The sequence below is a fragment of the Strongylocentrotus purpuratus genome, unplaced genomic scaffold (assembly GCF_000002235.5).
Source record: "Strongylocentrotus purpuratus isolate Spur 01 unplaced genomic scaffold, Spur_5.0 spur5_scaffold_10, whole genome shotgun sequence".
Classification (NCBI taxonomy): domain Eukaryota; kingdom Metazoa; phylum Echinodermata; class Echinoidea; order Camarodonta; family Strongylocentrotidae; genus Strongylocentrotus; species Strongylocentrotus purpuratus.
The window spans coordinates 18,045,454-18,058,571 of NW_022145595.1; the positions used below are offsets into that span (position 1 = coordinate 18,045,454).

The following is a 13,118-nucleotide window of genomic DNA, read 5'->3' on the forward strand; positions in this document are numbered from 1 at the left end:
TGGTACAAATATCAGCTTTCTGGCAAATGTACAAATGATCAACAGTCAGTTCATGCAAGCTCAAACAATATGCAGTGACGTATATGTACCAATATCCTGAGTCCAAGTTTTCACATTGAATAATAATATGCGTCGAAAGAGGTGCGCCTATCTATGATCAAAAGTATCAGTTCTCTATCCAAGTGTGTATACAAATAAGGTTACAATGGTAAAATCACACTTGAGAAGATCGTCTGTTCATATAATGTAGGTTGTGCATCCTATAAATAGCAGTGGGTTTTCCCACAGATAGCGCACAGGATATAAGCACCTTTGAACTCAATGGCGGTATATTCGTATTCATCATTTGTGGCTATAGAGGGCGACTTCTTTAGGCTTTCAGTGGCGAATATGATTATCATGCTAGAAGTTCTGGATAATAAAGCCAGAAATTTTATCTGCTTTCATTACTATCATTGGTAGGGGGAAGGACGGTAACTACACCTGCTTTCCACCCCTTCTTTCTTCACTATTCTCCCTTTATCTCCTATCATTTCTCTCTTTCTCTTTCTCTGTCAGTCAACAATTTTTATTCTTGTGATCGGATTTCTTCGAGGCTATGATTTTTCTGTCAATGTATAATTTGCCTGAAAAAATATTTCACGGTTTTCTCTCATGATTTAGACTGTCTTATAACCATGATAATGTGAATCATTTCTGTCTCAACAGCTGATAATGTGACAAATCACATCAAATTGAATATGTCACTATCATAGCCATACTGCACATAGAATGTGATTTATTTGAAATAATCATGCTTGGACCCTACAACATGGGTCCATGATATAAAGAAATGATTTTCTCTCATGGTCACAATTCTGTCTGATATCAGATTCATTCTTTTTTCATTTTCTCTCTCTCTCTCTCTCTCTCTCTCTCTTTTTCTTTCTCTCATTCTCTCTCTCTCTCTCTCTCTCACACACATATGCACAAACGCACATACTTTATCTCTTTCTCATTCTCTCCCTCTCTCTCTCTCCCTCTCTCTCTCTCCCTCTCTCTCTCTCTCTCTCTCTCCCTCTCTCTCTTTCCTTCTCCCTATAAACAGCTGAATATTACCGTTGTCTGTGATAATTTATGAGCAATAATCTCTCAAAGTGTTTCTTTTATCACCTCTTTAACAATTAACGTGTACCTGTTATATTATATACGTGAATGTATGAATACCTTGTCAACTATTTATGATAATAGTGATTGGGTACACTTTGACTAAACTTTACAAACTATTACATTTAACAATTGTACTCATTGAATAAACTGAATTTGAACTTTATGTCGACCACATAGCCTATACTCAGTCTGTTGTTTGAAAGTAGTAACATAAATACTTAGCCAGGCGACTGTAGCACATCACATGTCAATGTAGATGCAATGAGCGTACCCAACACAACTAGAGCCTGTATAGAGCTCAACACAGTTCGTTCATATTAATTTATAATAATGTCGTATGCTGTGAGGAAAATTTAGATATTCAGTGTCTGTGATTTCAACCTTGAACGTGTTGCTATCAACACAATACCCAGCGCTATTTGCTAAGCTATGTATCCACATGCAGTGGCGGGACATGCCCCCTAATCGAATGACACCAACAACAACAAAAATGGAAGAGCGTGGGGTAATATGAAGGGAAATTTAAAAAAAACTTGAGTTAATTAATATAAGGAGATTATTATATTTTTATGTGAACTCAACTCTTACAACAGATTGTGATAAAGAGAACAATCAGGAAATTGATTTCAGTGACGTAAGCAGCAATCGTTTCTACAATCTCACCAACAGGTGCTGTCTTCAGGGGGTAGGGTAAACCAAAATGAGACATGGATTAGTCTTCCGTGTTCAAAAGGAATATGACGTATACAAAGGAACTCCGTTTAGGAGAGTTCAATTTTAATTTTGCTGTTAATACAAACCTGTTTGAAACAATCTTTACGAATGTGAATTAGCAAAACGACAGATACTGCTCCAAGTAACACGTAATAGAGGACATTGTCCATGTGTGTATTGAATGTGAACAGAACAAAAATGTCATTGATTATATCAAACAGGTTGTGATGTTTGTTTTTAATATTGATTTTTGCAAAGGTATTTCTTCCTTACCTAAGATTACCAATGACAGAGAAGTGTACGTTGTAATAACTATCGCATTCTGGTGTATATACAAAATGTTAGTCTTCCGGAATAAGTATAATTTTAATGAAAAGCGTTTCAAAGTAAGGTACGTATTTAAAAGGGAAAGAACATACAGACTACTCATAAATCAGGAGCTTAGAACAGACAAAAGGTTGCCAGAAAAATTGTTAAAAAAACTTTAATTGGTAAGTAGCAAAATATCGTACAGGCGAGAAAATATGTGTTTAGTATTGATAACATAGTACTACAATTACTTTGCTTTTCATAACTTTATTTTTTATGCCCGAATGGAAATTAGACATCTCTAATGAGGCACTCATTCACAAGCATTCTCTTTCCAATTGAACACTAATGTAGTTACAATGTTAAAATCACAAGACGTGTTATAGACTTTCATAACTATATTTGGAAGAGTAAAGGACGGTAATTACATTTGTTTTTCACCGCCTCTTTCTCCACTATTTTTTCGGTTATTTCTTCCTAATTCTCTCTATCTCTTCCCCTGTCAACAATCAATTCCCAGTGTCAATCAACAATACCGTGTGCATACAACAAAATAATGTACATTTAATTATAGGCTAGGTTTACAGCGCATATAGGCCTATACTTGTTATAACTACTATAGACTATAAGTGTGTTTCGAAATAGTCGCGCCATTTTACCCATAAGAATTGACTTTCTTTCTTCATCGAAAAAATAAAGTATCATTTTCCATCGAGATACAGTTATTAGAACCCCAACCCCCCCCCCCTCCTTAAAATAAAACTAATGAAGAAAAAATTAAGAACAAGAGAAAGAAAATTGTCCCCAAGCTAGGTCTTTTATGCACACAAGGAATTTCTTCGATGTTATCTTTTTACAAACATATCAACTGGTATGTCATTTTTCAAACGATGGGGAAACATTAAAATGATGTTTTGATTTGATTTATTTGATTCATTTATTTATTCACAGTAAAAGCCCAGTTCAGTTGTTAAAGCTTTTTTACAATGGGTCCGTGCATATACAGTAAAAATGCAAAGTAAACATACAAGAAAACATATATCATATAAAGAAAACAAAATAGTAGAATTACTGATGACACACCGATTAGAGATAAATTATATGAGTTCTTATGCATGTATACGTAAATATAAAGTTTTTTATAATTTGGTTTTTAAACACATATTGTAAAGAAATATCAAAGAATTTCAACCACGACATTAACATGATAAAAGATGCTGAAATATGATATTACTATAATATATTATAATCAAATATAGTAACAAATATAGTTAACATAGTTACATTTATTTTCTCCGGATTCATCCCTGGGTTTGCCATGCATGTCTACTAGCATGACCAGAGCTAGGTTTAATATCATCGTAATTTATACAATTTATCATATGATAAACATAATCCTAGCTTACCCCCATTATCTTTCTACCATTATGACATGCAGATGAAGATATTCCAAATTCCACGTCACAAATCGATAGTCTGTATAGATTTAATTTAATTGAATCGAATTTAACTAGACTGAATTAAATTGAATTGAAGGGGTAATATTATTAAAAAAAGACAACTGCCGAATTAACATGAAATATATTCAAAGTGAAATCACTACTTATAACAGAGCTGCAGTAAACATTTACAATAATGTATCATAATATTCTTACATTACAAAGGACGTTTAGTCAAGAAACAAATATTCCGACTGCTAAACGAGGTCTAATTTTTGTTAATACATCGTTCTTTCCACATCATAACAAATTATCAGCCCCAGAGCATTAAATTCAATAGCTTTTCAAACAGAGTGCAAAGTGAATATGAAGGAATCTTTCATGGAATATAGACACATGGCCCAGTAAGATTTTTTTCTATTGATTTGATTTATTAGTCAAGTTCAATATACATGTAACATAAATACGAAGAGTCAAATGATAGTATAAAATGAAAACAAAATACTACTACCAATAACTTTTAGGATGACCTGTGACAGCTATAACGCTTCTTTACAATGGGGTCCCATTTAGAAGTTAGCATTAATTATTTCTTCATTTAAAGATACTAAATAATCACGATATAAAACACAAATGGAAGCACAAACAACATTTATTTGTAATACATTGAGATAAGAATAACAACGTAAGGAGAATAACAATAATGAATTCAGAATTTAATCAATATGCATAACCATTTTGAATGTATACATTAGGATATCATATCACTGACTTTCAATAAATATCTAAGATATACGATTACACAACGCAAGAAATAGATGTATATTTTACGTACTGCATTTACATATTATTTCGAAAAGGAAGCTTATGATTCTACAGGATTATGACAACTGTATACAGGCAATTAAAATCGATCTAAAGAATGGGCATATTAGAGTAGATCTGGAGCAGAAACGTATACACACTGCAAATGAGGGTGAACAGAGTGTAAGATACAGATCATTACAGTGATACTTTTATAAAATACAACTTCTTGTCACGTGCAAACACGAGCATGTCTGGAGAGAGGGAAACCAAGTAACACCAACTATCTCCAAGCGTCAAGTTAAGTACATTGAACTCAACTCTTTCCTTCAGGTTCAGACCATCAAGATCATAGAGCCTGGTCACCACGTGACCCTTCGAATAATCAACACTCGCCACATACACCCTGTCCTGCTCATCCACGGCAGCATACAGGTAGACACCGAGTGGAGCTCGTAGAGACTTACCAGCATTCCCATCCCTGTCATAGACCGTCACCACGCTTGGAATGGTGTTATGACATGAACTCGTGACGATCAAACCCGACCTTGTAGCAGATACCTGGCTCGTAGCGTTGTGCTTTGTTGGAATAGTGTGTTTGAGAGTGGATCCAGTAGGGTCATAGATATAGACTTTCTTCTCACTGGCAGCCGCAATGAGGATCTCATCTGATGGACTTTTGTTTAGTCTGAGAAAGCCATTGCTTTGCATGTGGACGGTTGATTTCCTGGAGCCATTGGGAGAATATTTGTCTACTTTGCGTCGCGTCGATATACATAACGAACTGTCTTGTTGAAACACAAGATCAAAACACTCCATGTTACTTAATTTGTTTGTATACTGCTCCTGTTTACCAGCTGAATCAATGATATATATACCACGTTCTTTCCAATATCCGATAGCCACACTATCATCAGAGTACTGGGTCATTCCATCCATACGTCCCCGTAGACCTACACACTGAATGACTTGAACCTTGGGATCTGATCCTGAGATGCTCCCGAGGTCAAGACGACTATTATCTGCAGGCTTGAACCCCTTCTCCTGTGCTTTCTTCGTAATGGCTGCCGCAGAAGTGTGATCAGTAGCCTCCTTCAGCATGGCATCCAGCTCCTCACAGAGCAACGTATGAACAGACAGACTGTCTGTCTCAAGACGACCCAGTCTGTCATTAGCTACCAGTGTTATTGAACTACAAATACTCTTAATCCTTTGTCGATCCTTGGATTTCAAGACGTTGAGTTCGTCCTCGAAACTCTGTTTTACTGAATTGAGTTGCTCGATGAGAATTCGATGATTTTCTTCAAGCTCTTTAGCCTTGATGCTGTAGGCTTGACTGACATCGTCCAGTAGTTTCTGCACGGCAGAATATACTTCATGGCGTTGCACTTCAACATTTTGAATGTTCTTCTCCAGTTCTGTCTTCTTAGCGGCACACCGCTGGACAAGGTCATTCACCTAAACAGCACAAATAAATAATAGATTAGTGAAAAGAACATTCTGTAGAATGAGATGTATGCCAATTACATGGAGCCACTTTGAAAATCGAACACCGGATTTTGCAGACGCCTGACGTTTCACAAAAGTTAGAACCAAGACCTAACCTCTACATCATCACATGTCATTATGATGACCGAGGAATGTTATACATTGATTTTTCGGCTTTTTTAAGGGAATATGACTATTGCAATAAGTTTATTTGTATGAAAGCAGTCATATCAGATAAACAAAATGGATATAGGCCAAATAGTAATAGTAATATAACAATAATACATATTATAATTATAATACTAATGATAACAATAATAGTAATAACGATTATAATAAAAGCAATATGATAAATATAAGAATGATAATGATACTATACATCTACTACTAATTATGATGATGATGATATTAATAGTACGAAGTATTGTAGATAATCTGGGCACGTGTCCCTTTCACCAATTAAATGGTAAACTACAAATAAGGGGAAAGTAACGTAGAGACAGAGAGATTGAGAGAAACAGCAAAACAGGGAAAAAAGAAAGAAATGGAGATGACGATACCAGAATTAGTTAGCTTTTTCAATGTTGATCTCGGTGATCATTCTAATTCGCTCGAAATTGAGTGAACTCATCGTTAAATCGAATGCAATTTTGATGAAATTGGGCGGGAAAACATGTATATATATAGCGAATCAGTGAAGAGACTCAGATAACAAAAAATGCCTGTGTGAAATTAAAAAGTGTAATCAAGTATAGTTTGAAACACATCAGAAAATCCCTGCCTACTTCAAAAAAAGGTTGCATATAAGAGACCATAAGCGAGCAGCATAAAGAGCTCGGTGTCTTCTCAGAGAGGTGGCGAAATTGTTGTCTTGCCCCCTTTACTAGAGAGAAGCTTTGAACTTCACACCCTACCCGCTTCAAACGCATGTGCAGTAGACAGGATTTGTACAATGATAAGAAACATTCCAATTATAACAATGCGAGGAAGTCTACGACCGAGAGGAAAAAGGTAGCGTTTTGGGAAATTTGAAACCCTACTTACTAAAAAGCTTTTAAAGTCTGTCAAGATATCATATACAATCGTAATATTATCTTGCGGGCGGGCCGGGCGGGGCCTTTGCCATCTCCCCACTGATCTGTATTCCGTACATATTAATGTGCGAGAGAGCGTAGCGACCGAGAGAAATTTTTTGTTTAATATGGAATGGTGACACTTTGTTTAAAAGCTCTTTTGCTTTGCAAAATTATTGATGTAAAAAAAAATTGTCTGGCAAGGGAGGCGGGAAAAAAGGTCCTCTCTTATTTGTAAAGATCTTTGGCATTGTAAGGGGGAGGGGGCAGAAACGATTCCCCCCCCCCCCCAATAGAGAGAATGATATGCCCCTGGATTTTTCTGCCCCTTGGAGACAGGTTTTCTACAGTAAAGACAGGAGTGCACTTTCTGTATTTTCCGGCGCCTACGGTACCTATAATGAAAGCACGTTTACCTTAAGCCGTAACTCCTGCTCGAAGTCAGCCTGATTCTTGATTTTGTGAAATTGATGACCGACTATCACGCACTTGAGACAGACGTGGACCTTACAATCCTCACAAAACATATCTTTGTTCTCTTGTTTGTGGATGTAGCACTTCTCGGATAGATGACTAATGCTGACCTTCCCGTTGATGATATCCTGTACTGATACAATATCATGGGCCTCAAACTTCAAAGACGTATTCTGATGACCCGTCAGACACTTTTCACACAAGTAGCTGTTGCAGGTTTCGCAGAATGACACAGCCTCATCTTGACGTTTGCAAGTAGTACATTTTGGATGCATCTCAAGGACAGCGTTCACCCCTCCACATTTCGCGTGGTAATCGTCTACCAGTGCGTTGACAGTCACATTGGTGAGGAAATCTTTGACACGGTTCGCAGACAACTTGGTGACCTCCCTGCAGAGAGGACAGATCATGTGATCGAGATCCTGATGGGACAGGTCATAGTTCTCGAGACATTTCCGACAGAAGGTGTGTCTGCATGAAGTCAGGATGGTTGCCTCGTCGAAGATATCAAGACATAGCGGACACGTCAGGTTCTCTGAAGAGCTTGTAGGTTTCTCTTTCTCATTCTTCTCAGCCATTGGTACGAATATCGGATTTGTGGCTTATTACAAAAATGAGCTCATTCTACGCATAATATATCCAAATGTCCAATGGAGCATACAGGTGTGATCAGCTAATGTGTACTTAAAGCCAACAGTCAGTCAATGAAATCACAAACTATATGCAGTGATGTAGTACATAATTGTACCAACATCCTGAGTCTACGTAACAAGTGCGTCCTATGTGCATGCAGTTCTATACCAATTTCTCACGTTGATGAAAAAATATGTGCGAAAGAGGTGCGAATAACGTTGACCAAAAGTACTTATTAAAGTGTATACACCGGTGCAGGCGCGTACGCAGGATTTTTTCAAGGGGGGGGGGGGGGGGGGGGGTTTTAACATTTATAAATCGGGCCGAAAATTCGCAACGACTCAGCCAGCCGCTGAATAAGCGGGGGGGGGGGGGGGGGGGGGGTAAGAGGTCACTTTTTTTTTTTTTTTTTGGTCCCAAAAAAACGCAACGACTCAGCCGACCGCTGAATAAAGGGGGGGGGGGGGGGGGGGGGGGGGGGGGGGGGGGGGGGGCAAAGAGGACACATTTTTTTTTTTTTTGGTCTCGAAATTTGAACATTTGACATTTTGCTCCGTTGGGGGGGGGTGGTAAGGTCATCTTTTTAGGTCAACCATGGGGGATTTTTTTTTTTTTTTTTTTTTTTTTTTTTATTAAAAAAAAAAAAAAAATCCAAAAAGGGGGGGGGGGGTTTTAGAGAAATTTAGGGGGGGGGGGGGTTTACACACAAAAATTACCAAAGGGGGGGGGTTTAACCCCCCAAACACCCTCCCCCCTGTGTACGCGCCTGCACCGGTGTATACATCAATACAAATGTGATTGCAATGCTATACGCTCACACGTATTATTAAGTAGATCGTCTGTGAAAATAAGCAGTTTGCGCGTCCCATAAATAGAAGTGGGTTTTCCCACAGAGAGCGCGCCCAGCGTATGCACCTTTGAACTTAAATGGCGGTATTCATCATTTTGATCTATAGAGGGCGACTTGTTTAGTTTTAGTAGTGGATACATTGTGTTAGAGATCCACCTTATTAGAACACTAGGTTTTATTTGCTGTTATCACTTTGTTTGGAAGGTTAAATGACGGTAACCACACTTACATTTCACCCCTTCTTTATCCGATATTCTTCCTTATCTTCTTCCGTCAGTCTCTCATTCTCTTCTCTTTCACTGTCAAAAATTATCTTAACGTATGGAGACCTACTTGGCGACACTTATTACAATCCGAAATTCGCCTGAAAAAAATATTTCTCCACTGCTTCTCGTAAACATTGTATACAAAATCTTATAGATTAGGCTTCTAACTATAATAATGTGAATCATATCTGTCTCAAAGAACTGACGTTAAGAAAAGTGATTTCAAATAGCATATGTAGGCCATATTGCACTTAAATATTAGTCTTCCGTGTTCAAAGGCATTGAACGTATACAAGGGAACATCGTTGAAGAGTTAAATTACCTGTTTAAAACGATCTTTACGAATGGTGATTAGTAAACGACAGATACTGCCCCGAGTACTACGTAATATAGGACATTGTCCATGTGTTCATTGAATGTTAACTAATCAAAAAGTCCTTGATTATGTCAAATAAGTTGCCATATTTTTGTAATATTGATTTTTGCGTGGATATCTCTTGTTTGCCTTAGAATAAAAATGCCAGAGAAGTGGATGTTTTAATAACTATCGCTTTCTGGTGTATATACAAAATGTTAGTCTTCTAGAACTTTTAAGTATGATTTTAATGAAAAGAATTTCAGAGTAAGGCACGTATTTAAAAGAGAAAAAACACACAGACTACTCGTAAATCAGGAGCTTTTTGAAAAAAAAACAGACAAAAGTTTAGAGAAATTGTTAGAAACATCTAAAATGGTAAGTAGCAAAATATTGTACAGGCGAGAAAATATGTGTTTTGTATTGATAACATAGTACTTAATTATATTGGTTTTCATAACTTGATTTTGATGCTCGGATGGAAATTAGACATCTCAACTGAGGCACTTACAATCAATCATTCTCTTACCAAGTGTGTATTGAACACTAATGTGGTTACAATGGTAAAATCATAAGACGTTTTATAGGCTTTCATTACTTTATTTAGAACAAAACTAATTAAAACAAATAATTAAGAACAAGAGAAAGAAAATTTTCCCCATGCTAGGTCGTTTATGCACACAAGGAATTCCTTCGATGTTATCTTCTTACAAACATATCAACTGGTATGTCATTTTTCAAAGGATGGGGAAACATTAAAAGATTCATCCCTGGGTTTGCCATGCATGTCTACTAGCATGACCAGAGGTAGGTGTTATATACTCATCATTTCTACAATTATCATATGATAAACATAATCCTATCTACTCCCATTCTCTTTCTACCATTATAAAATGCAGATGAAGATATTTCAAATTCCACGTCACAAATCGATATAATAGTCTTATAGATTTCATTGAAATTAATCGAATTTAACTTGACTGAATTAAATTGAATTGAAGGGGTAATTATTCTGAAAAAGATCGACAACTGCCGAATTTACATGAAATATGTCAAGATTAAATGACTAATTTAACAGAACTGCAGTAAACGTTGACATAATGTATCATACTATGAATACTTAGGACACCGTTCTTTCTACATCATAGCAAATTATCAGCCCCAGAGCGTTAAATTTAATAGCTTTTCAAACAGGGTGCAGAGGAATATGAAGGAATCTTTCATGGAATATAGCACCATAGCCCAGTAAGATTTTTTTCTATTGATTTGATTTATTAGTCAAGTTAAATGTAACATAAATACGAAGAGTCAAATGATATTATAAAATGAAAACAAAATAATACTATCAATAACTTTTCAGGATGAAATGTGACAGCTTAAAAGCTTCTTTACAATGGGGTCCCATTACCAAAGTGAGCATCAATTATTTCGTCATCTAAAGATACAAAATAACCATAATATAAATCAAAAAATATAAGCACAAACAAAATAATTTGTTAATATTCCGAGAATAACAACAGAAGGAAAATAACACTAACAAGAGACTAATCAATATGCTTATCAATTTCGAAGTAATACATTATGATATAATATCACTGACTTTCAGTAAATATCTAAGAGATACGATTACACAATGTAAGAAGTAGATGTATATTTACGTATTGTATTTACATATTATTTCGAGAGGGGGAAGTTATCATTCTACAGGATAATGACAATTGTATTCAGACAATAACAATTGGTTATCTATCACATGATAAACAACAGAACATGAAACATAGGCCCATATTCAGTAGCGTATGCAGGATTTTTTCGAGGGGGGGGGGGGGGGGAGGGTAAGAGCACATATTTTGTTTTGGTCCCGGAAATTGGAAAATTATGCCGACCGATATTTCGTTCAGTAGGGGGAGGGGGGGTAACGTCACTTTTTTGTCACCCTTTAGCATAATTTTTTTTTTTTGGTAATCGAATTTGAGGGAGGGGGTTCCTCCAAAACACACACATAAAACAAAATGAGGGATGGGGTTTTTAAACCCTCCCCCACCCCCCCCCCCCCCCCCCACCCCCCCCCTGCGTACACACATGCCCATATTATTGTAGATCTGGCTCAAAGAGGTATACACACTACAAATAGGGTTGACAGAGTGTGAGATACAGATGATTACAGTGATACTTTGATAAAATACAACTTCTTTGTAACAAGCAAACGCAAGCATGTCTGGGGAGGAGGGAAACCAAGTAGCACCAGTTTTCTCCAAGCGTCAATTTAAGGACATTGAATTCAACTCTTCCTTCAGGTTCAGACCATCAAGGTCATAGAGCCTAATCACCACGTTACCCTTCTTACGATCAACACTCGCTACATACACCCTGTCCTGCTCATCCACGGTAGCAAACAGTAGGTACCGTTTGGAGCTTTTAGAGGCTTACCAGCATTTCCATCCTTTCATATACCGCACCACGCTTGGATTGGTGTAATTACATGAACTCGTGACGATCAAACCCGACCTGGTAGCAGATACCTGCCTCGTTTCGTTGTGTTTTGTTGGAACAGTGTGCTTGAGAGTGGATCCAGTAGGGTCATAGATATAGACTTTCTTCTCACAGAGAGGCGCAATGAGGATTTCATCTAATGGAGTTTTGTTTAGTCCGAGAAAGTCATTGCTTTTCGGGTGGACGGCTGATTTCCTGCAGCCATTGGGAGAATATTTGTCTACTTTGCTACTCGTCGATATACATAACGAACCTGTCTTGTAGAAACACAAGATCATTACACTCCATGTTACTTGCTACATTTAGTTTTTCATATGCTCCTGTTTACCAGTTGAATCAATGATATGTATACCTTGTTCATTCCAATATCCGAGAGCCACACTATCATCAGAGTACGGGGTCAAACCCACATCATTGTCCGTAGAGCTACACACTGAATGACTTGAACCTTGGGATCTGATTCTGAGATGCTCCCGAGGTCAAGACGACTTTTATCTGCAGGCTTGAACCTCTTCTCTTGTGCTTTCTTTGTAATGGCTGCCGCAGAAGTGTGATCAGTAGCCTCCTTCAGCATGGCATCCAGCTCATCACATAGCAAGATATGAGCAGACAGACTGTCTGTCTCAAGACGACCCAGTCTGTCATTAGCTACCAGTGTTATTGAACTACAAATACTCTTGATCCTCTGTCGATCCTTGGATTTTAAGACGTTGAGGTCGTCCTCGAAAACTCTGCTTTACTGAATTGAGTTGCTCGATGAGATTTTGATGATTTTCTTCAAGCTCTTTAGCCTTGATGCTGTAGGCTTGACTGACATCGTCCAGTAGTTTCTGCACGGCAGTGTATACTTCATGGCGTTGTACTTCCACATTCTGAATGTTCTTCTCCAGTTCTGTCTTCTTAGCGGCACATCGCTGGACCAGGTCGTTCACCTAAACAAAACAAATAATAGATAAGTGAAAAGAACATTCTGTAGAATGAGATGTATACCATTTACGTGGAGCTGGTTTGAAAATCAAGCACCGGATTTAGGACGCGCTTATTTTTCATAAAAAGTTAGATCCAAGACCT

At 37.4% G+C, this 13,118-nt stretch overlaps 1 protein-coding gene across 1 annotated transcript; it reads right to left on the reverse strand.

Moving 5' to 3' along the window:
• Window positions 1-4,613: 4,613 nt before the first annotated feature.
• Window positions 4,614-8,028, reverse strand: LOC115921570 (E3 ubiquitin-protein ligase TRIM71-like). The gene is made up of 2 exons (XM_030979132.1): window positions 7,393-8,028; window positions 4,614-5,873 (listed from the first exon to the last, which is right to left on the reverse strand). Exons 1-2 carry the CDS (start codon window positions 8,026-8,028, stop codon window positions 4,614-4,616), a joined length of 1,896 nt encoding a protein of 631 aa, XP_030834992.1.
• Window positions 8,029-13,118: the final 5,090 nt, after the last annotated feature.

Bases quoted from the DNA above. Each gene is read 5' to 3' on its own strand.
- LOC115921570 (XM_030979132.1), bottom strand. From the start codon at position 8,028: ATGGCTGAGAAGAATGAGAAAGAGAAACCTACAAGCTCTTCAGAGAAC. The intron at 5,874-7,392 runs GTAAACGTGCTT...TGTGCTGTTTAG, and splicing joins AGCAGGAGTTACGGCTTAAG to GTGAATGACCTTGTCCAGCG.